This window comes from Amaranthus tricolor, chromosome 10 (genome assembly GCF_026212465.1).
Source record: "Amaranthus tricolor cultivar Red isolate AtriRed21 chromosome 10, ASM2621246v1, whole genome shotgun sequence".
In the NCBI taxonomy this organism is placed as follows: Eukaryota; Viridiplantae; Streptophyta; class Magnoliopsida; order Caryophyllales; family Amaranthaceae; genus Amaranthus; species Amaranthus tricolor.
This window is the reverse complement of record NC_080056.1, coordinates 12768002-12793719: the sequence shown is the minus strand read 5'-3', so window position 1 is coordinate 12793719 and position 25718 is coordinate 12768002. Positions and strand designations below refer to the sequence as shown.

The 25718-nt window shown below is 33.8% G+C and overlaps 2 protein-coding genes across 3 annotated transcripts; both read left to right on the top strand.

Moving 5' to 3' along the window:
* Positions 1-771: 771 nt before the first annotated feature.
* Positions 772-8664, top strand: LOC130825533 (uncharacterized). The gene is made up of 3 exons (XM_057690806.1): positions 772-1128; positions 3183-3431; positions 8380-8664. The coding sequence occupies exons 1-3, from the start codon at positions 772-774 to the stop codon at positions 8650-8652; spliced, it is 879 nt and encodes a 292-aa protein (XP_057546789.1). The 3' UTR covers positions 8653-8664.
* A 2913-nt stretch (positions 8665-11577) lies between these two features.
* On the top strand, positions 11578-23251 carry LOC130825532 (polypyrimidine tract-binding protein homolog 2-like). 2 transcript variants are annotated; one of them, XM_057690804.1, is made up of 11 exons: positions 11578-11704; positions 13102-13327; positions 13753-13962; positions 15031-15093; positions 15273-15346; positions 15871-15966; positions 16067-16124; positions 20173-20277; positions 20701-20782; positions 22151-22263; positions 22466-23148. In XM_057690804.1, the coding sequence occupies exons 2-11, from the start codon at positions 13142-13144 to the stop codon at positions 22835-22837; spliced, it is 1359 nt and encodes a 452-aa protein (XP_057546787.1). In that variant the 5' UTR covers positions 11578-11704; positions 13102-13141; the 3' UTR covers positions 22838-23148. The 2 variants fall into 2 exon arrangements, with proteins under 2 accessions (XP_057546787.1, XP_057546786.1); XM_057690803.1 differs by having other exon boundaries at positions 11624-11858; positions 22466-23251.
* Positions 23252-25718: the final 2467 nt, after the last annotated feature.

Here is a 25718-nt window from a genome sequence, read left to right as displayed (position 1 = left end):
GGTAAATTTTACGCAGTAATTTTAAGATTTTGAGTTTTCCACGTGATAACCAAAACTTGTAAAAGATCCACGCTATAACCCAAAGGTTTACCAAATTGTTCTACCGTGACTTTTTTGCACATAAAACGTTTGCAAACGTTAATTTCAAAGTTTAAAGGCAGTTGTACGCCTATTTATGCGAATCAACTTTCAAATTCTATCAGTTTTAATCTTTTTCCCAAAACATAAACCCTAACTCTACTATCTTTTATCCAAATCACCATTTAAAATGGTGATTTGGATAAAAAATGGTAGAATTAAGGTTTATGTTTTGGAAAAAAGATTGAAACTAATAGAATTTAAAACGTTGAGTCGCATAAATAGCCGTACAGTAGTCAAAATTAACGTTTGCTAACATTTTATGTACAAAAAAGTCACAGTGTAACAATTTGGTAAACCTTAGAGTTACCATGCGAATTTTTTAAAAGTATAGTTACCACATAAAAAATCCTTATAATTTGGTAAACCTTAAATTTAAATGTATTAACAAAATTGAAAAAAAAAATAAAATTGGAGTACATGAAAAACATTGTAAATTACACACGTGTAACTTCCATGCATGAAGACACGTATCAAAACAAGTTTCAAACCCCTCGTCACCTTCTCCATCTCTGACTCTTTACATCCCACTTAATTCCTCTTCCAATCTTCCCATTAAAACAAACAAAATTATAACATTTTCATGGTAATATATTTCAGCTTTGTACCAAAGTAGCTAGCTAGATCATAAAAATGGTGAAATTGGCAAGTGCAAGAGAGAACAGAATGTACGGGCCAAGATTAGTAAGGAATCGATCAGAATACATGAATGCTGGGCTTTACTTGTTTGCTACTGTTGTCTTATTCATGGGTTATCTGGCCCAATTTTCATGGGAACCAAAATCTGGTCTTGTTCTTCTATTAATTGCTTACTTTCTGATCACACTTGTTAATGTCCATGATCTGATTGCTCACCTTGCTGGAATTGATTATAGGTTTGTTTTAGTTGAGTATGATATTCAGTTAGGCCTTGTTGAGTTTGCTGTCCCTCTTCTTCAAGCTTTGGGTTCCATTTTCTCATTCCTGCCCATTCTTTTCCTTTTTATTCTGGTATTTTTATTTTTCTAATCTACTTATTTTCTTTTATTTATAATTTGGCTTTTATTATTGAGTTCCCATTTGGTTTTCAGATTAAAGATTAATACTACTTATCTTATTTTTAATGTCTACTTATCTTATTTTTAATGTCTATTTACATTATATTTACATTATCTTAATGCTTACTTATCGTATTTTTAATGCTTACTTTCAATATATTAAATGTGTATTAATATTATTTTTAATATTTATTTACTATATTTTGAAAATATTTAAAAAAATATATAATGAGCCTGGCTAATGGTTTTACATTCAATCATATTCTAATAGATTTAATTGTTCATAATAAAATTTCTAGTGAGATGAATAATAAGATCTCTAACAATATGTATTTTTACATTTAAATTTTGAGTAAAATACAAATTGAAAGTAATCAATGAATAGGGTTAAAAATCAATGGGATAATTGCTCACTATCGTAGGGAGTTGTATGAAAGGATGGATTAAGATATTCAACTAATTATAACATTCTATTAATGGAAGTATGAATTTAGATATTCAAATATAAATATTCTATTTAATTATTTTGTTATAAAAAAAAAAAAAGAAAAAAAAGCAGACCATGGGGTTATTTGGCAATTACTTGCTGGGTGTTACAATACTCCCTGGCTTCTTTTTGTTGTTAGTCAACTGCTACGAAGAATTTATTCTCTTTTCAAAACAAAAAATTAGAAAGAGGTAAAGCCAATAAGTTACAAAGTTTTTTTTGACTTAAAATCAGCTAAAAAGTTAGCTTTTCAATTGAATTAGAAGTTACATTAATACTTCTTGGGAGACCGTCTCTCCTAAGAGATGGCTTTAGGAGGCCTCGCCTACAAAAATTGATTAATAATTAAAAAGTTTGCTACTTAATTATCTTTTAAACATCCCTCTATATCGTAGGGTATTTAGGTTTTGTCAAGTAGGAATTTGAGGTATACTAGTAGTTATTTGGGGTTGTCAAGTATATCAAGTAGGGGTTTTAGATATACCAAGCAAGGATTTTGGGCATATCAACTAGGTATTGGGTTTTTAAATAGGTGTTTGAGGTATACCAAGTAGGTATTTGTGATGTACTAATTAGGTATTTTGGGTATATCAGTAGGTGTTTAAGATATGTCATGTAGGGATTTGAAATATACCAAGTATGTATTTGGGGTACACCAAGCATTTATTTAGGGTTCGTCAAGTGAGTGTAAAAGGTATATTAAGTATGAGTATGGGTATGTAAAGTAAGTATTTAAGGTATGTCAAGTAGTTATTTGAGGTATGCCAAATAGGTGTTTTGACTTGTATCAATTAGGTGTTTGAGGTTTACAACAATCAAGTGATTAAAAAAACCTACTTGATAATTTCAACATGCTAAAATACCTCTTGACATATTGTGAACACATACTTGACGTATCCTAAATGCCTCCTTAAGCTATCCTAAAACCCTACCGAATAAGCGTACAGTTATACTATATTTTTCATTTAACAAAATATAATAGGCCTTCTCTCACAACAATTTGTGTAAAAGCTATTACACAATTTTTAATTATTTATTGGCCAATAGCCCATACTCGACTAAAAACTCAACCAAAAAGTCATTGACTAAGTCTGTCTCAACTTGATACATATAAGGAGTCAAAATTTTATAAAAATTGAAGGCTTTAACATCCAAAATCTCAATTCTAATATTCAAATGATGTTGTTAAACATTAATCAATTAAAACTAAGTATTTTAAGTACGAACATGGATGTTTTAATCAACTTAGTTGGACTATGTAGCTCAATTTAGAATAGTCTTATGATAAAACCTTCTTAAATGAGAATTTTTGTGAAAATTTAATCTGTCAAATCCATTATTGTTTAATAGAGGTTAAAAATTGATTTACGAAAGGTACTAGTTAGTAATTTGCTTAATTTATTAGGGATTTCTAAAAATTGATTAGTTGAAGGTATTAATAGTTTTGCATCCTATATTCCACAACTAATAATCACGTGTTCGATAAGTTTCTGAAAAATAATGGTTATAATGGTTGGCAGGAAGAGAAAGGAATTGGTTACAAACTAGAGAAACATGCGTTGAATATGCTGATAGCTGGACCAGTATTATGGCTTATTGGTTCAATACACAATTCTTGTCAAATCTATGAAAGAGCTGATGGACACGTTCAAATATTACAAGAGTGTGTCAATATTCCATTTCTACTCGCAAGTTTATTATTTGTAGTTGCTACCATCATCAATCGTCGTGAGCAATCAACATCGATTTTCCATGGTATCATGTTACTTGTAAGTTCTTTTTATGTCTTACCAAGCTTCTCAATCATTTTTATATTAATTTGTTGAGAATGTTGAAATCGTGTCCAAGTCTTTACGTCTAGGTGAATATAGGGCCTAACCTAATCATGGCCCAGGCCATTTGATTAAAATAAACACTTAATGCTGGAGGTGTTTGTCAAATCCACAAATAAACACTTTTTACACTAGTTAGAAGTTGAGAATTTGTTGATAACCATCCAAATCTTATACTTCGCAAATTCATCATTTATTAGTTTACAATTGAGATACGTAATTTGAATTACTTGTTATCAAACATAACAATAGTGTATTATGTGGGTGTATGAGAAAGACTTAAATGTTAAAGAAGTATGTTTTAAGGAACACAACTAATCCATGATCAATCTTGACCATTGGCAATCACCTACAATTGAGGCATATTCCATTGGTTTTAATGTGATCTCCAACATTAGTTATGTAATTAGTTATCGTCTTTGGTTATTGTATTCCTTCTTTTAGCTAGTCTTTAAAACGCATATATATGTGTAAATATTCTAGGAGATCTTTCATTATTCCCTTGTAAATAAGCAAAGGGTTTGTACGCCTAACATTATTTTATAAAATTAAACATTCACATTATAAGCCCGATAGACCTCCTTTTGGTGCTTCACCTCTGTTTTTTTTCTAGACATCTCCAAATCTCTCATTCTTAACTCAAATGAACCCTTCAAATCTCTCATTATCATGAACACTATTCCATTCAAAAATTTACTACGCCAAACTATCTTACATGGAAATCTTAATTGAAGCCTTATTTATTGGTTATCACTTACACTCTACATTGATGGTTCCCTCCTATGAAGACTTGTATATAAAGACTTAGTTGGTACTCTCAACTCTAGATTAACAAGAACCTAATTTAGGACACCATTCTTGATTTTGCACAAAATTTTTTATAAAGACTTAGTTGGTACTCTCTCCACAACCCCTAGACTCCTTATTAATATTCCACTACTAAAGAGGCGTGGGAAATCCTTTGCTCTCACATATGCAAACCCCTCTTGCACTCACACACAACAACTTAGGAACGAATTTCGCCAAACCAACAAAGATTCTCTCTGTATTGCTAATTACGTACAACAAGTTAATCACATAGTAGATAAACTTGCACTTCTTGCACATCTTGTCCCTCATGAAGATATTAGTGATTGGCAACCAAACAGTTGCTGATGCCATTTGAAAATCGTAGCAGTCATATTTCCTTTGAAGCCTTTCATGAAAAACATCTCAACAAAGAGCATCGTCTATAACGAAAATCTCCTTTCTCCTCCTTTCCTGCCACTACAAACCTTACCATAACTTATTGTGCCCTCCTTCTTATAATAACAACCCACCTAAGATCTTGCAACAATTGCCATCACATTCAAATCTTTTGAGGGTAAATGTTAATGGTGTACACCAAAGGACATGTCTTGCATATTGCCCCATTTTTCGCCAACTCCAACCAACCATTACTATCCCTCCCATACCATCCCTTAATACTCAAATCGGCTCAAGCAAACATAGTTGGTACTACCTCTTCTCAAAAATCTACATGGCTTCTTGATAGCGGCGCAAGTCACCATGTCACCACTAATATAAGCACTTTATCTTGCACTTTCCTTACGTTGGCAAGAAAATCAAGTTAATATTGAATTTTCCAATTCCTTTTTTTTTGTTAAGGATCCTAGTAGTGGCACTATTCTTCACCAAGGTCAAAGAGTCGATGGTGTTCATGAATGGTCTAAGATTTCCCCATCCAACTTTATTACTTAGCTCCAACTTTCGCATGATTTGCATCATCATTTTTGGCACCTATCCATCAAGATTCTCAATAAAATTTTTAGTCATTCATGTTATCCTAATGCTACTATTTTGCATTGTAATTCATGTCTTATTAATAAATCTCACTAATTGCCTTCTGTCACTTCTAGTCTCACTAGCTCTTCTCCTCTTGAACTTGTTTATAGTGATGTATGGTCTTCCTGTTGAAATTCCAAATATTATGTTGTTTTTGTTGATCACCAAACCACATCATATATATATGGCTCTATCCTTTGTGCAACAAATCTAATACTCTTGCCATCTTCACCAAATTTGAAGCCCTTGTTGAAAAGAAATTTAATAAATCAAATCAAAATGTTATACGATCAGGTAATGGTGAGCTTTAAAAACTTACCCTCTACTATCTCAATAAGGTATTGCTCACCTTACATCTTCTCTACACATTTCACTTTCTCTTCTCTCTTCTCTCTCATGCCTTAATGTCTTTAACATATTGGTCTTTTGTAGGCATAAAGGCCACCTATTCATCAATCACATGCGTACGCTACTTCTTATGCCACTAGTCTATATCACAAATTGTTTAGTACACTTCCCAACCACTATTTTCTTTAAAACGTTGGTTTCTTATGCTATCTATGGCTTAAGCCATACACCAAGCATATACTTGATCCAAAATCTTAAGCTTGCGTCTTCCTTGACTACCCTCCTACTCAACATGCCTAGTTATGCATCAATCCCACTACCACAAACCCATCTTTTCTTCTAAACATTCTTCTATACATGTTTGATTTGTCGTAGACAGCAATTCTTTTGTTAGCATTCCTTCCACTATTCTTGTTTCTCCCACACCCAATAAGTGGTGTTGCTTCACTCTTCCTATTATGCCATCCCCTTCGACCAAGACTTCTGTTGCCCTTCCCTCCTCATCTATCTATACTACCTGTACTCTACTCCAGCCAACCATGCCCTTGCCTCTGCCAACATTACAACTCTAACACCAACATCACTACACTTATTGTTCCTTCTTATCATACCAAACTTATGTTGAAAACAATATATTCAAACTCATGTCTAACGGCATCGAGACCTTCTTCCATTCTCTCCTAATAAAAAACCTTTGGTTCATCAGATGGAACCATTGAATGCTACAAGGCTTGCCTCCTAATAAAGGATTTCACCGATGCTCCATTTTGGGCTATACCAAAACTTTTAGTTGAGTAATTAAACCTTCAATCGTTCACATAATCTTGTCATATTGTCTTTCATCAATGGAATCTTAAGAAACCTAATATTAATGATACCTTTTTTTAAGGCACTTTCACAGAGGATGTGTTTATGATCCAACCTCTAAGTTTCATTGACCAACAACATCCTCATCACTTTTGTCTATCTTTAACCATTACTATTCTTAATCTTATGTCTAGCAACTCTTTTGATGACCCTACCCCCTATTGCACTCTTATTGGGAGGCTTTGAGACAATAAATTATCCCTATTCATTCATAAACCAACCATCACATTTCCTTCGTCAATGCACTGTTGTTCTGGTTCTTAACCTCTCATCTCACTTTTCCTTGTCCCTTTATGCATTCTCAATTATTGATCGGGCTGGAGATCTTGATATTTTGTTTCACCATGTGTATAAATTAGTTACCTTGGTGCTAGCCCAATCTCATGGAGCTTAAAGAAACAATTTGTTGCTCGCTCTTCCACTAAAGCAAAGTATCTCTCAATTGCTTAAACTGAAATAAAACTTGATTGGGCATCTCCCCTCGTCAAGCTACTCATATTCTAGTTTTCTTTTATGACAACGTTGGTACAATGAGACTAAGTGCCAACCGCGTGTTCTAATTGCGTATGAAGCATGCATCTTGGAGTGAACTATCACTTCATTTGAAAATGTGTTCAAGAAGGTAAACTACGCATAATAATTGTGTATCAAGATGATTGGTCGACTGCACTACCAATACCATGAGTAAGTATGTTAATTTAAAAGATTGGAGACTCTACATTGTCGTCCATCTTGTGGGAACATGTTAAGGAAAACACGGACAAATTCATGATCGTTCATAACCATAGCTATCACCTACAATCAAGGCATACTCCAACTGTGATCTCCTACTTATTTGCCTTGATTATTTCTTGCCAATTTATGTAATTAGTTACTTCCTTTAGTTATTCTATTTCTTCTTTTACCTAGTGTATATTAGGCTTGTATATATACGTATATATTCTAGGAGATTTTCGATTATTCCCTTGTGAACCCCATTAAAACAAACGGTTTGTATGTCAAACATTTTATTAAGAAAACTAAACATTCACAATATTTACATTTGATTTGGTTTCAAATGTGATTTGAAATCATTTTGACTTTGAAACTACAAATTACTTTCTTTTGAGTGGGTTTTGGGGAGGGAGGGTGAGAGATGATAATTAAACCTACTTTTGAATTAGTTTTGGAATTCGACAATGAAGAATGTGTTAATATGTTAAATTTAGAGATTTTAGAAAGATGGGTTTCAAGATGATTTGATGGAGTTAAGTTGTGAAATTTTATATAAGACTTATTTAAATGCATACTCTTGGAGATAGAATTTGTGTTTAACTTGCGAGAATGAGGTGAAGCATGAGTTAAGGTGAAATTGGGATTTTAGGTGAGTGATGTCGAAATTATAAGAATTTTAAGGGTATTTTAGTGCTTTTGTTATGTTATTGTATTGTGAGTTAAACGTAGAGTTAAAATAATTTGTGGACCAACTACTTTTTGACTTAAACGTAGAGTTGAACTAATTATTGTCAAAAAACTTAATATATTCTATATATCAATTCTTTTCTATTGTTCCACATGGTAGCAATAAATTTTCAAATTTAAAAAAGTCAGAAAATTCCATCATAAAAAGCAACATATTGTGTTAACTTTAGCATAGGTCTGGTCTAAAGTTTTAGATCTATGGCGTAAACCCATGCCCAATTCAGACTTGGCTCAAAGGCCCACACTAAACCCTTATGTGGGTCAAAGACTAGATTTGGTCTAGATCCTAATCTAGACTTGATTGCTTACCCATAATAGACCCACTTTTAGTCATTTTTACCTATTTTCTTAGCGTATAATGTTTAACGTTTTGTATTTCTTGCAGGGAAGAATATGGGTATGGTTGGGTATATTTGGAAGCTTATTATTGTTCCTAGGAGGATTGATGAATGTAGTAAAGGTGTTCAAGATGCAACAAATGAATGGACTACGTTTAGAGAAGTTGCGAGGAGGGGCTCAAGAGAGGCTGATTCGAGCGAGAGAAGGCCAGAGACCTCTAATCGAGCATAACCCACCTGGGCGTAGATTACAAGTTCCTGAGCCAAATACATCTACTCAAGCCACCCCTTATAAAGATGTTCTTGTTGGTAACACATGAAAATTAAAGGCATCATCATATATATTTAGGGAGCAATGTACGTGAAATACTTTCCATAATGATAAATGGTTGGATGGTTTCGGCAGTTGTTTCTATTGTTCTAAGTTGTACACGATGCTTTCAATAGATGCTACTCCATAGCCTATTAATTGGTCTAGTCTAAGTAGCCGTATTGCTAGTTTAGACCTAGCATATAGATATTTGTTATTGATAGTGATTATTTTCCACACAATATATTACTAAAATGTCATTATCAATTGCAAGTATTTCAGAACAGTGGTAATATAACATAAATGTTTTTGCCTAAAAGCTCATAAATGACTGTTTTAGGTCTAAAATCTTGTGTAAGGTACTTGAGATGGCTCGTGCTAGGTACTCTATGATCTAGGGTCTTAAAAATAATTGTCTCAAATTATTATATTACCTACAAATCTTTTAAAAATAGTCATATTACCTATCCAACTTTGATTATATAACCTCTACTTTGAATATAGCCCCTCTTTCCACTTCTTTGATTAACCTTATAACTAATTTAACAAAATCATGGGGAAAAGAAGAGGAATAATGAATTAAACAAACTAGAATTAGTGATAAGAGTATATACAATCATTAGTAACAAAAGTTTTTAGTTGAGTTGACTTCTTAAAATAATATCAAAAGTAACGCGATAAGAGGTTATAAGTTTGAATTTTAGTTTTTTATCATTTTAAATAAAATATTTTGTTTCAGGTATACGAGGATGGTTCGTGTTGCATTTACACTTCTATTTATAGTATTTAAAGTTTAGACATGTGTTAGAATATACAACATATTCTATAATCTCACTATAGCCTAGGTTGATGGTTAAAGCTCATGATAGGTCATATATTATTATATTGTATAGTATGTCAAGAAACCAATTCAATATCTTCTAGCTCTCATTTCATGAAGAATACTTAGCACAATATATGAGGTGAGTATGAGTTGCATCCGCACTTTTTGTCAAGGGCTCTTAAGAAGGGATGATAAAATGTATAATATATTGGATTTTAACAGTCAGTTCAAGTTTTTATTTTAGTTGGTTACTTAACAAGTAAAAATGAAATCAATTGATACAATTTTTGATAAGACGTTTGTTATGATTTTTCACTTATTGGCACCAAATTGAATAGAGTCGTACACAGTCCGGTTTGGTCTAGTTTGACATAAAAATCTGACCAGACTAGAAATTCAATCTGAAAATTTTCAGACCAGAACAGACCAATCATAACACTGGACCGGACCAGACCATTCTATATTCTGGTCTGGTTTATAATTTTTTTCTTTTTAAAGCACTTTTTTTTAGTAATTTAATGTATTCATCTATATTTATCAAAACAATTTTCTTTAAGGCTATAAATTGAAACAATAATACCTGTACGTCACAATTATCAATTGAAAATTCGAAAAATAAAATACTATAGAATGAAAAAAAAAGAGAAACCCTAACAGAACTACACTACTATAGACTGAAAAATCAAAAAATCAACAGAAGATTATTGATGAAAAATCAACAAAAAATCAAGAACAATTCAAAAAAAAACTATAGACCAAAAAATAAAGAAAAATTGAACAACAGAAACAAATCAATCATAAAAAAATCAAAAATAATTCAAAAAAACAACAAATACAAACTTATAAAATCCTTAAAGAGAGTAAAATATTTACATCACAAGATTATGCGCTTGATTTCGTCTTGAAAATTAACATTTGAGAGTTAATGAAAAAGTAAAAGGTATAAAGAAAGAGGAAGGTGTCGCAATGATTTTTATGTTTTCAGTGATAGTATCAGTATGTTTTGTGTGATGAAAGTTTCTGTATTTTAATTTAGGGTTTTTTACTTTTTACTTCACAATTTTATTGTGCTTAAGTTTATTTCTAAAGTAGGACCTAGCAGCCTAAGTCTAATTTTATTATGGTTTTATGGTCCGGTTTGATCTTAAATTTTCGAAACCTAGATCTGACCGAAAACCGTAATTGTTTAAAAGCAGAACCAAACCATTTAGACTATAGACTAAACCGAATACTTGAATTACATTTGATTCGATTTGATTTGCGATTTTGACCAAACTTTGTTCAGCCCTAGAGTTAAATATTTTTGAAGGTGAATGTTGATAAATTAGACTAAAATGAAAATTGCAAGATGAAATTAACATCTCTTCTCTGATCCTTGAAGCAACATATTTAGAGGTCGGAACAAAGCCTTTCCAGATAGTTGTGTTTCTGTATTTCCAAATTGCATAAATCGTAGAAGTATATTTGGCACTCATAATACGTTGTTGTAACTGTTTAGCTGGATTTAGGGGTCGGAACAAAGCCTTTCTAGATAGTTGAGTTTATGTATTTCCAAATTGCATAAACCGTAGAAGTATATTTGGCAATTGGCGCTTATAATACGTTGTTGTAACTGTTTAGTTTGTATTTCCGGAGGCTCATCTTTATAATGGGTTTAAATCTGATACCGCCTATTTCTCAATTTCATCTAAACATCTTTAATCGAAGGGGCACTCAAAGTAAATGTGATGAATACTCTCCTTTGTTGCATCGCATAGGGGGCATAAGTTGTCTGATGTTACCCCTATAGCTTGTTTTTGGTTTTGAATTTCCCCAATGCCATAAGCCATATAAAATCTATCTCGTGGGATAGCCACTTTATTCCAAATCAGACCTCTCCAGCTCATCTTTGGATGCGTATGGAAGATATCCATGTTTACCAAAAACAAAAATGCCCAAGTTATTACACGCGCGAATTGGGCCGGTCTAAATTGACAGTCTCATTATAAGGCCGTCTCGTCTAAGAGCAACTGTTTTTTTTATTGTCTCGCTTTCCTTTACAAATATCTCTCAAGCACATAGATTGTTTAGCCATATTTTCTAGAATATGATTTGTCGTCTTTTATCTATCCCATAAACTTTGATTATTACAATTTCTATATGTGAATCATTATAATTTTTATTAATAAAAAAAAATTCCCTCTATGATCTAGTGAAATCTGCTAAAGTACGCCTGAAGAAGTAAAGCGTAAATCTGCTGGTGAGTTTTGTTTGCTGTATAAAATTATGGATTCAGATAATCATTACTTTTCTAACATTCGATCCCAAAATTTCCTTCCTCTCTAGAACCCTAATATATTCGCACACATTAGTTTCTTCCGATAGATTCGTTGTTACTCCAATTCACATATCAGGTAAGTTAATCCACATCGCTTCTTTTACAAAACCCTAACTTTTGTAAACATCGACTTTTTTGTTTCTGATTGCATTTTAGTTTTCCAGATTTTGATTCTTGATAAGAGGTTTCTCTATCAAAGCTTGCTGTAGTTTTTTTTAGGGTTTTTCTTATATGTGGTATAGCTAATTGGATAATAATATATGATTTTTGAGATTTTGATTCTTGATAAGAGGTTTCCAGATTTTCTAGTTTTCCAGATTTTGATTTTTGATAAGAGGTTCATCGACTTTTTTGTTTCTGATTGCATTTTAGTTTTCCAGATTTTGATTCTTGATAAGAGGTTTCTCTATCAAAGCTTGCTGTAGTTTTTTTTAGGGTTTTTCTTATATGTGGTATAGCTAATTGGATAATAATATATGATTTTTGAGATTTTGATTCTTGATAAGAGGTTTCCAGATTTTCTAGTTTTCCAGATTTTGATTTTTGATAAGAGGTTCCCCCCCCCCCCCCCCCCCCACCCCTCCTCTTTTTTTTTTCTTTCTTTTTTTTTTTGTGTTTTCAGATTGAATAATAATATTTGGATTTTTGGTAAGATGCCGGGGTACTTACTTAAGTCTCGAAAAGAGTATTTGATGCTATTCCATTACTAATTAATTTCATTGTTGGTAAGATGCCGGGGTACTTACTTAGTTATGTCGATCACTGAGGATAAAAATGGGATAAAATGACGGCATAAATAAGCCGTGCATATCCGCGGATATGCATATACTCCATGTAGTAGCATAAAGTTGTTTTGGAAATTTATGACTCCTGACCAACAACAAGAATAATGCCAATCACGGAATTACATAATTGTTTTAGCTTAAAAGTAATGCTACGCCTTGGTAGGTGTTTTTAGATTATAGTTTTTACAAGACGGTTTTTCTTTTTAGAATTTGCTTTTTAGAAGGCAGTTATAAATGTTATCTACAACAATATTCCTGGCAAAGACACTAGATTTTTTGTTTTAAATGTCAAGATTGTGAAATCCGATTATAATTTCTCTTTCAATGGTAGAAAATGTTTGTCAAACCTTGAATCTTCTTATGAATTGTGAATTGTAATTTTTGAATAGTGAATTGGAATATGGAAAGCTATTCCTCTTTGGCTAAGTTTACTAAATAGGTAGCAAGTTAGATAACATGGCTTTTGATAATATGGATTGATAAGTTATTCTCTTATGGTAGAATTTTCCATTTATCTATGGAATTATGTTGCAGGAGTTTGTTTGGCTCCTTTTGTGTCGGGCTTACTTGTGTAATGGCTTCTGTGTCGAGTCAGCCACAGTTTCGTTACACCCAAACCCCTTCAAAGGTGCTTCACTTGAGAAATTTGCCTTGGGAATGCACAGAGGAAGAGCTGATTGAATTGGGGAAGCCTTTTGGTAAAGTTGTCAACACAAAGTGCAATGTTGGGGCCAACAAGAATCAAGCTTTCATCGAATTTGTTAGTACTTTTAACATTGTTTTTCTTTCTTGTGTTGACATCGTGATATCTCCCTTTGAAAGAAGTAGTTATAGAAAGAAAGGAGTAGAAAGTTATATATAATCGTTGATAAGAAATAAGTTGATTATTTTTCTATTTAAAATTCATCATTGAGGTGAGTAACTCGAATCTTGTGAGCTTTTCACCCTTTTTGATATCATTTTGGCTTGTGAAGTAAGCAAAAGACTTTTATGTGATGACATGATTGTGTAAATGCAAAAATTCCTTTGTATAATGCATTGTAAATCTTAACTACTAAGATCATTGAGGATTTGGGATACTAATTTCATTGTTTGCGATGCAAGAATTTGCAGGATTCGATTTTTGTCACTCAAGTTTTTGATCAGAAATGTTATTACTCATTAACATGTTTATGTGTTTTCTAGGCGGACCTTAATCAAGCCATTTCCATGATATCATACTATGCTTCATCATCAGAACCTGCACAAATACGTGGAAAAACAGTTTACCTGCAGTACTCCAACAGGCAAGAAGTTGTGAATAATAAGACCACTGCTGACACTGCAGGAAATGTGTTATTAGTGACAATTGAGGGAGATGAAGCTCGCCAAGTCAGTATAGACTGCTTACACTTGGTAAGTCATTAAGATGTTTATATTTGACATTATATGTTGCCTGCAAGGATCCTCGGGGTTAGTTTTTCGGACTAGGCTATGGCTGGTCATACTCTAAATTGCATATTTTACTTGAATGTAAATGGATTAGAAAGAAATTGTTAATTATCTAACTTCGATGGCAGCATAATGCATTGGGAAAAAGATTTATGGGCGTGTATTATGCTGTACAGTTGTTCATCTTCTCCCCTCTTGTGGCATCTCCTCTTTCTGTTTAGTTTGTTGCTTTTACTAAACAATTATTGTAATAATTGCTTTCAATAATACTCGTGTTTTATGTTTTGAGTACTATTGTGTTTTTAATGGTTAGTATTTGTCTATTTATATATAACTAGTATAAATTTGTGTTTTTAGTTTCTTATCTTTCTTTTGTTATGCAAGTATGTTTAAATTCTTTCTCTTGAAGTTTTTGTTATTGAAGCTTTGTGATGAAGGATGGTGATTGTTCTCATTGAATTTCAAGAAAAATCTGGATTTGTGAGATTATTGGCTTTGAATTTGTAGGCTATGTCTCTTAAGCTGTTCGTTAAATTTTCAATGAGGTACTTTGATATGTTGATTGTTGGCACTCATTCAGAACAAAAAAATGAAAGGGAGTCTTCGTTTGGGAATATGAAGAAAAATAGAAAATCTAAAAACTTTTTGAATTTTTAACTTTTTCTCTAGTAACATGTGTTACCAGGTGCTAAGATCTTTTAATTAGGGTGGGTGAAGGGCTGTTGATTTGTGATTTGTGATTACTGTAGGCATCTAACTCGTGTTGTGGTCCATAGTGCACGTTGTGATAGTTTTAGTACAGTTCATTCTAATGTAATATGCCAAAGAACTCTGGATGTTTTACTTCTAGATAAGATGCAAGTCTGTTTGGTTTTGCACCACAAGTCATTAAGCTTTGTAAATTTAGTTTTGATGAAGCCTTTTGCATTTCACTAAATGTTCTCTCATAATGTAACTTTAGCCTCTTGTAATTTATAATGAATGACGTGGGATGAAATGAAGGCTGACATAATCATTGTGTTGATGATGCAGGTTTTTTCAGCATTTGGTTTTGTGCATAAGATTACAACTTTTGAGAAAACGGCTGGATTTCAGGTAATAAAGCTGTTTCCACCTTCATTTTTCTCTTCCTTTCATTTTTTTCATCAATACACATCCTCTGGTGATCAACTTTCTTCTCATTACTTGTTGATCGTGGTTGTTTTAGAGGTTGGGGATGTTGTTCTATACATCTATTTAAATGAGCCTCACTGTTTTCTCTTTCTCCTTTGCAGGCATTGATTCAATTTTCTGATACAGATACAGCATCTTCTGCAAAGAATGCTCTTGATGGAAGAAGCATTCCAAGGTGATTTTGGATTTATTGTCTGGCTTCAGGCGTTGTCCACTTTTTGTGGCTCGCTCTCTTTACATGTCGATCCTGAATGGCTGGAATCAGTTGAAGTTGTGAGAATCCTCTTGCATCGTATCTTGTTGATCTTGTGTAACTTGTGTGTTCAAAAGATGCCTTTAAACTCAAACTCCTTCCAAAACACCCATTGGTGCTTGAGTTACATTTAGATGCATTGCATTACATCTATGATATGGTGTCATCGAGAAGACATGGGATTTCATGGATGACTGTTCAATGGATAATTTGTTTGTGGTGTTGAAACAATATAATGTCATGTGGTTTACAGTTTATGTGATACCTTTTATATGCTGACATTTGTCAAACAACTTGCCAAATAATGTCATTATGTTTACAAAGTTTGGACTGTGATCATGTAAACATTTATATAACCTTGATTAATTGTTTGTTTATGTTATTTGAAGTGAGAACTTTTTTTTGGTTCGTTGCTGATTTCTAGTCTGCCTTTTGTGTTGACCTAGATACCTGCTTCCAGAGCATATAGGGCCGTGTACTCTCAGGATAAATTATTCTGCACATGTTGATCTAAGTGTGAAATTCCAAAGTCACCGCAGCAGGTCTGGCAATGTGCATTTCATTATATTTGTGGATAATATTGATATGATAGGCAGTCTCATAAACTAACTTCTTTCGGTGGTCTGCACCCCTTTTATGTAGGGACTACACTAATCCATTCCTTCCTGTTGCGCCATCTGCTATAGATGCATCTGGTCAGGTAAGATAATGTTTAATTAAGAATAAGGGTGGTCATAAACTTCCCCCATTAAAAAATCAAAGAACAAACAAACCTATAGGTTTTTTAAATATGTTTTTGTCGTGCAAGTAGGCATTTGGCGTGCTTACCTAAAATGTGTCTTCTTACTTAGCCTCAACTGTTTTCTTTTATTCCCCCTTCAAATAAAAGAGTTAGCTTTAATCCTGAAATATTCCATTTGTCCCATTTAATTTGCACACAATTTCTGTTTAGGTTTGTCCCATTTTGCACCCTTTCCTCTTTTGCTGATGGTCCACAATGCACTTTTAAATTCATCCACATATTTATTCTATCTTTTAATTGCATCCATTTTTTTCTTCAATCTTCCAGTTATTTGTCTTATTTATTAACTAAAATTTAATATATACACCTCTATCAAGAGGTGCAAATTTAACGGGACAATGGGAGTATTTTTCATGCATCATTAGGCGAGAAGGAGATGATCGCATACAAGAGGCGTACCAAAGTAATAGCTGAGTACGCACATCTGTTACAAATGCAAAAGGAGCTAAAGAATATGAATATTCCTTATGTTATGATGTCAGTAATGTGTATTGTACCTTGTATTGTAAAGAGCATCTTGAATTATTCTAAAAGGATCTAACCCTAAGTTTGGCCAATGAGCTCTTTAAATAGCCTAGTAAAAATAATGGAAGCATGCTTATCTTGTGAATGGAATAGTGGTAATTGAGAACAAGTTGTGCTCAAATCAACTCTTAACTACATTTTTTCTTTCTTCTTTTCCCTTCTATTTACCTTGTTTGATCCTGCAATTATAGTACCCAAAAAATCTTACTCATAGAACTAGTTTCAAAGAAAAAAAAAATAAAATAAAAAAAAATCCATCGGCAATTCTACAAATTAGCAAAGAATTGAAACGTTGGAGCAAGATTTTGATATGCTAAAGGAATTGATGCCTTCCCAGATTCAAACCTAGGTCCCTACTATGGAGGAAAGAATGAGGAAAGAAGGAGCACGAATTAGAAGGCAATAAAGGATATTCTTACTGCCATGATTGCTAATGGTCAAGCTAAACTACAAGAAGTCGTGAAAACCTTTCCTTAATTGAATTTAGAAACTCATCAACCTCACAAAACCAAAACATATAGAAACAAACCCATAAATTCTCCACACTTGCAAAACCCTTCATATTTACCCATCTTTGAACCCCAAAATCCTCCAAATTTACATAACCAAAATCATAATGTTAACATACAAATTCCAATCACCAATGCCATTTTAAATACAAATCACCCATCCTTCTCTCCTATTCCAAATTCCACCTATGGTCAACCCCCTAAATATGCCTAATTCTCAATCACTTTATATTAATCCAAACATTCCTTCTCAACATCTTCCTATAATGAACCAAAATTCTTCTTACCCGAGTGGAAAGTTTGGATCCTCGAACTATGAACCATGAATTAACCAATATTTTCAAAATATGTGGTATGAAGATCCATCTTATGTAAGATATAATTAGTATTTAGGGGAACTTGAAGGCACAAACACATTGATATCCCTATATTTGATGGGAAATTTTCAATTGAGTATAGATGGTGATGCTCTTGTTAGAAAACAACCCTTATGTGATCCTACATTAAAGAATTAGAGAGCTGTTGACTAACATGTAAGCTTAATGGGTTACTCTTCTTGTTACCAATTGGTTTTAAATCAAACATTATCGATTTGTGTGCAGTCAACTCTTCTTTTGTGTGGTTCATGTTTACAAGCACACTAACAAAATTTTCCATGATATCAGAGATGACATTTTCCGATAAACTAGAAAAAAAAATCTCAATCTTCCATAAAAAAACTTACGGGTCCAAAAAGGATGACACTCCTGTGCAATTAAAAAAAACGCTCACATGTGAGGGGAGTGTTGGAAAATAACTCACATGTGAGCTCACATCGAAAAATTAGAGAGAAGTTGACTAATATATAAGCTTAATGAGCTATTTCTTCTATTACCAATTGGTTTTAGATGGAACTTTATTGAGTTTGTGTGTAGTCAATATTTCTCTTGTGTGGGTCTTGTGTACAAGCCCTATCAATTGGAGAATCAAATGGAAATCATTAAGTCTTGGGAGCATCTGAAGGCTCTTATTCGGCTTTATTTCCGTTATGTGAACAAAGGCATGTTGAGTGAGTAGTGGTTCACGGTCAAGCAAGAAGGAACATGTAATAAACTGCAATGCTCAAGAATACAAATGTGTTCAAAGAACAAAATGTCAGCAAGTTTTTGTGGCAATATTCGAGCTAATGCCTGCTCCCCTGTTTTTATTCCTAATTTCTTAATGAATGAATCCCCTAAAAGCATAATACAAGAGTATTTAAAGAAAATAGATCTAATTACAAGAATGCCCTTACTAACCACTAGATGAACTATTTATATAATTACCCTTATACCTAATAAATCACACCACCGACTCCTTGAAGTTCCACCTTGTCCTCAAGGTGGGCAAAGAATGTTTCTGGCTGTATCCAGTAAGGATTGTGTGTAAAAAAAATTGGGTACTTTATTTTCTAAAACCTGATCTCCTTGTAGCTCTCAATTGGCAATTGTATCATGACAGCTCACAAAAAGTTGTGCAAGTAAACCTGGAATGTAGCACGCATGGAAATTGGAATAGTAAGAGCATTTAGGACAGAAAACAATTGCCATCTCCTTACCCTGACAACTACACTCCATTTCTCACCATTAATGAGCTACCTCACAACCCCTCTCATCCCATGAAAATTCAGCCAACACTTCTTGAAGTGTCACCCTCCTCCTTTCCTGTTGTGTTGTCTATCAGGCGGTCGTCCTTGGCAAAGATTTTCAGTCCAGAGTACCAGCCAGCTTCCCCTCCGATATTCATTTCCCCCAACGAGACTTGCCAACACACATCACGATCACCTCTCCTTTGTCCTTCGCGAAGCAGCATCTGACAAGAGTATCACTACCATTCCTTTGCCACCTCTTCGCCAAAATTAGACCACTTTTCAAGTGTTATACTTCTCTTCTTTTTTGTCCTCTTCCTCTTTTCTTGCTTATCTTTTTTTTTTCCTTCTTTTCAAGCCACAATTCTTTATCCTTTTCAAATTTTCCAGTCAATGCTCGATCACTTTTGCCGGATATTTTCAGAATTTTTTTCTATGTCGGTCAATTGCGTAAAATAAAGGACGATATGTCTTGTCTCTTACTTTTCCTTTCATTTCTATTTTGTTGCATGTGTACCATGATTCTCCTTTGGGTGGTCATGCTGGAGAATTGAAAACATATTTGCGATTAGCTAGACTATGATTTTGGTTTGGTATGCGCAAAAAAGATCGGAACTGTGTTTTTGAATGTGTTGTTTGTCAGCAACAAAAGGCTTCCCAAGGCTCTTTAACATGATTGTTACAATTGCTACCGGTCCTTTTCATGTTTAGGCTGATATTTCCATGGATTTCATAGAGGGGCTGGTGGGTTGATTTTGGTGGTGGTAGATCGACTAACTCATTTTCATGCATGCTTTTCCCGCCTTAATTTTTTCCGACAAAGATCTCAATAGCAGACCAGATTGATCTATAAAACCAAAAAAATCTGATCCATTACAGTATTCCATGTTACTATAGGATGACTGAAAAAACCACTTCTCTATTAAAGATAGTGGACTGGTTTTCTTTTGTGTTTATCTAAACTTTGTTAGTGACTATCCTTCACATTGATTTGTTTTGGCTCATGTACTTGGCCCTATCTGTTGCAGTCAAGGCTTTGGGTGCACTCAATATTCTGGGTTTTAAAGGAATTTTTTTCACTGTGGACAGATTTGAAATTTCGGAAAGTTATTGTTATTGTATTTAGCACCCCAATCTTTCGGGATTAATGCTTTGGCATTATTGTTGTTGTATTGTATTGTATGAGCCATGCTAATTGTATGTTAAATTTGCAGTTTAACTTTGCATGGAACGAGTAATTGCTTAGTTTTTTCTCTCTTCACTATTTTAACACTTTGACGGGCTTTGCAATTGTTAATCTTTGTAGCTAGGTGTGGGTGTGGATGGTAAAAAATTGGAACCTGAGAGTAATGTACTGCTGGCATCGATTGAAAATATGCAGTACGCTGTCACTTTGGATGTTTTACACACGGTATTGTCAACAGTTCTTGTTTCACAGTTTGGCTATTTCAAAGTAATCTTACACATCAAAAATTTAATTTGATACGAGAAAAGATATGAGAAACAAGAAACGTAAATTTTGGTGCTTTGGAAACTTAGGAAACAAAATTTAATGCAAAAGGCTAAGATAGGGCATATTGTCCACATACATTGCTCATAAATAGGAAATATAATCATAACACTAATCATAAATCAAAATTCTTTTAAAACAAAAATACAATATAACCATAACAATAAAAGAAAAAGGAAATATTTCCATCTTGATGCAAGCGAGAAACGAGAAACGAGAATCATTAATTTAGTATTTCGAATCGCGTTTCCGTATCGTTTTAGTACGGATTATTCGAAATGCCTAGGACTTCTCCGCCTCAACTGTTTTCTTTTTCTTGCCTAGGTCTTTTCTGCCTTTGGAGTTGTGCAGAAGATTGCTATGTTTGACAAAAATGGAGGGCTGCAGGCTTTGATTCAGTACCCTGGTAAGTGCTGCAATTTTATGTTTCCATTTCCATGTACTGTATTTTTATGCAATGAAAAAATAGATGGGAAAAGAGATCTATTTGAGAGGCCACTATATAGGAGATGTTCTTATTGATACCCTGTATCCATAGCAACATACAACTACAAGGGCATGCCTTTTAGTTGATAATTTATTTAGCTATAATTGTTAATAAGTTAAATAATGCTGCACACAGGGGACTAGACATGGATTTAGATCAGCCATTTAATATGCTTGTGGTAAGGGGTTGAAATTCCTTCATGTCTATCCTTCTCTCTTATTCCTTTACCATTTTTTGCTGTCTCTAACATGAGCCATATAATTTGTTTATCATCTTTGGGGTTCTTGGTCGCATCTCTTTCCTTGACGATTTCTTCTGCTGTAGCAGTGTGCATGTTTCTCAAAAGCAGCTGCTAGTTATACACTGGTAGGAAGTACTCTCTTTCTCTCTGCCTCTCTCTCTCTCTCTCTCTCTCTCTCTTTCTCTCTCTCTCTCTCTCTCTCTCCTCCTATCCTTTTCTTCCTCGCTTTTTCTCTCTGGCTGTCGTTTGAAAACATTTCACAGCATGCTCTTTCTTTGGTCACTTTTGTGTATAATTTGATTTTTTTGATGACATAATTGTATTTCTGTTGATTCATGAAATGTAAAAAAGAAGTAATAACTAAGACAATAATACCTTCAGAATGAGAGATGGAGCAATGCTGTTGTGCTATGGGTTACCATTTTGAAGCTTTTGTAGCTTGTGACACTCGGGATTCGTTGTATATAGGTTTTATATTTTTCTCCAATAATGATTTTTCAATTTTTTATGTATGCCATGTTATTTTTGTTTTTGATATTGTGGTAAGTGGAGAATCCCCTACAAGCAAAAAGGGGAGGGGAATTAACCTTTCGTGTAGGTGATGACAACTGAACATCCGGGAAAGGCTTCAACCAATAATGCTTATGCATGCCATTGGTTATTTTTCAAACATTACATATAGATAATTGGTTAAATTTGATTTGAATCTTGATTCTAATGAACTAGGGATTTATCTATATAGGTGCTCATACCGTAGTTGGACCACAGGGATTTTTGGTTTTCTTTCGTTTTATGGATGCAGGTATGGGGTGTTTTTTTTTGGGGGGTCGGCAAAATCAGATACTATTTTGATATGATGTTACCTCTGCATGGCGCTGTCGCCTATCTGCTGATAAATCAGCTCAAAAACATTTCAGCTGCAGTCCTTTCTAGTTGATTGTATACTTGGTGTTAATCCTGTTAACCTTAGGCTACACAGAAGGATTTTCATTGTGGATGAATTGAAGATTGACTGATTGAGGTTTCTTTATGTCTTGCTCCTGCAGATGTTCAGACAGCAGTTGTTGCAAAAGAATCCCTTGAAGGCCATTGCATATATGATGGAGGGTTTTGCAAACTCCACCTATCTTATTCCCGCCATACTGATTTAAGCATTAAGGTAATTTCATAACTTTTTTTTTTTATTGCTACATGTGCACTGTTTTCTTGGTAGATAAATGACACCATGAAACACCAAAATTGAAATGTTTACCTCTTTGATTCTTGGTTGGGTGAATTACTGACATTTTCGATACACATTCTGTTTATGCTAAACTTCTCTTAATATGTAAATATTGTTGACTTTGATGTCCAAATTCCAGGTGAACAATGACAGAAGCAGAGATTACACAGTTCCTTTACATGCTGTTATCCAACCTGCAGTTCCTGGGCCACCAGCTCAAATGCCTGGAGCTGCTAATGGCCCTCCTTATATTGGCGCACAATATCCAGGACCACCATCATCTGGAGGCTGGGCAGCAACACCACAACCACCACCACCTCAACATCTGCACATGCAGACGCCAATGCAAAACTACCCATACATGACGCCTGGTGTGGCACCTCCTGGTCCTCCTGGCACCATGCCACCAGGTTCTATGCCGCAAGAAATGCGTCCTGGGCCTGGATCAATGTATATGCAGAATCCAAATGGGTTGCCTCAGCCACCTGCGATGCCTCCATACCGCCAATGACAGGGTTTGGGCCCAAGACTGACATTTTTATTATGTAAATTTGAGCAAGAAAAGTTCTAACTTGCAAAGCTCAATGATTGATACTTTTAGAACCGTAATATTTTTAAAATTTTGGATTGTTTAAACTGTTTTAAATTTGTAATTCTTAAAAATAGATTTTATCGAGGAGAAGGGTCTATCAGTCTGTCCTCTTTTGTTTTCTGGGTTTCAAATGACTTGATTGTAATTGTCTTGATTTGAAAAAAGATTGGACGACATTTTAAAAAGGAAACAAATTTTTCTCAACATTGAAATATATGGGATTGGGTATTCACTACTTGAACTGAAGTTAAAGGTGAAACTCTGGCTGAGAACAGATTAATAGGTAATTTATTGATTTGCATGTAACATTGAAGTATTCTGTAGTTTTGTGTTATTCGATAGTAATCTTTTATAATTTTCATTTAGTATAACAATTTGGAAAATTTGTTTTGGTTGGATTGTACGTTTATCTCTTAAACAATTTGGAAGTATTCCTTTACATAACATGAACAAACAGATTTGTTCTTTGATTTCTCACTTCATGTTTATCCTCCGGTATAACACTACTTGTTAGACCTGGGAAAACGGTCGGTCGGTCGAGTTTTGGGTCGGATCAATTTCGGTCGGGTCATTTTCGGGTCGGGTCATTTTCGAATCATGTCAGTTTCAGATCAGATCACTCTGGGTTTCGGTAGGTTCGGATTGACCCAACGGGTTACCATAAAACATCAGAATATCTAATCGACTAATTCAACATAAAAAAAATCATTAAAATGTCTAAAAAAAATCATTAGAAAAATTACATGTACGATTTTCAAAAAATAGTTGGTATGTCAGGTTCATTTAAGTGCAAGAAAAATAGGGGAATTAATACTTATTTTGAAAGACTTGTAAGATACGCGCTTTATAAAAGTTATTTTGTTTATTATAATTGTAACGTTAGATAAAAATGACGTTAAAATTATCTTCACAATTTTCATGTTGGAAAGATATACAACTAACTAAGTACTTATTTCGTCTTATAAGATACGCATTTTATAATTTAGGGTAGCGACATTCGTTTTTTGAAAAGCCCATTCAAACGTGCGAAACGTTCGTATAAATTACATTGATTTGCTTACTGAAATGTAGAAGAATTAAAAACTCATTTGACTGATTTAACAAGATACATGTATTCAATTAAGATGATTATAACGTCCTGTTTTTTAAAAAAAATAATTACGATGGCTAAAAAGACGTTAAATACGTGTTTTTTGAGATCTATTGATGAGTTTTAGGGTTCAAGTGATATAATCAATATGTTGAGATACTTTGAAAACTAAAATTTTATTTGAAATGAATTCTAACATTGAAATTACTCTAAAAATTGATATTAAATCGGTCAAAACGGGTCGGTTTTCGGTCGGGTAATTAACGGGTCGATCATGTTTCGGATTAAGTCGCTTTCGGGTCGGTCGGGTTCGGGTTTTGTCGGGTCGGGTCCCGGGTTCATTTTCAGGTCGGATCAAATTTTCCCAGGTCTACTACTTGTGCATCATCCTAAATAAGTCCCATCTCGTGCATCAATGCTAATGTGATAAGGATAAAATTGACACCAAATACAACATACTTTACAAGTGATAATATTCTTTTATGTCCATATAGGTTGAATAAAACTGTAGTACCCCAGATTTAGTTTGAAAAGGGATCGATAGACTACTTATATCTTTGCTAAGAACTTCACAGTTAAGCGTGTTTGGTGGGGAGCAATCTTAGGATGGGTGACCTCTTGGAAAGTTTTCCTGGATGCACATGAGTGAGGCCAAAGTACGCTGGAAAGACTAGTGTTGGTTTGTGGGGCCAGTCTACAGTCTCCATGAGTAATTACCAACGGTGCAATGGACCGGGGTGTTACAAAAATAAATATACTTAACCATCCGAAATGAAGTACGCAAAAGAAAACATTACACACTTAACATCACTTGACACTTTAAGGCTAGTGTCCATATTTATTCACAAGTTCAACCAAGACTATAAATTCATCTTGACTTCTTAAGGCGATCACACTTCAAATTTGTTTATTAGGTTCTCTCGTACGATAAAATGGTGCCCTCATGACAAGTCACCAAATATCTAGAACTCTTTGCCTCTAGATCAGGAGCACTTTCAATAAACGACTGCCATATATAATCCACCACGGGTACTTGAGTAACACTTTGGAATCATTTTATCTTTTGTTGCTTCTAAACATCAAATGACAGATTTAACCATATTGAATCATAAGACTTGGTGTTAAATGAGCATTACATTGGGTTCTCTCACTGGTGTTTGATTAGACTTAATTTCATTTAAATCTCTTAATGGAATCATAATCTAGGCTATTGTACAAATAAAAGCCAACTTAAACTACCGCTCACATAGCCAAGAATTATGATTCCGTCTTAGATAAATTCAAACATTAGACCGAGTCTAGATGTAGATTTCATAACTTGTCAAATTACACTTGACTATAAAAGCTTATCAAAGTATCTTTAGAGTTGCACTAGATCGTGTAGGAGTGTTCAAAATCGAATACTGGGTCGATCCAGATCCGACCGATTCCGACCCGGATTAAACCGGGTATCCGGATTTCGGATAACCGATTTAAATTGAGTCGGATCCGGATACCCGGTTTTATTAGAATTTTTTATTATTTTTTTTGTCTTTTTTTCGTTCAACCATGCGTTTTTTATCCCTATTTTTATTTATAATATTTTTTTATATAAAATTCAAATACTAACTCTTTAAAAACATTTAGCTTAATTAGTCATAAAAGACAAATTAAGAAAATTAAAGAATAATATTATTACATATTGGTTTAAGTAAGAACAATCATAAAAAA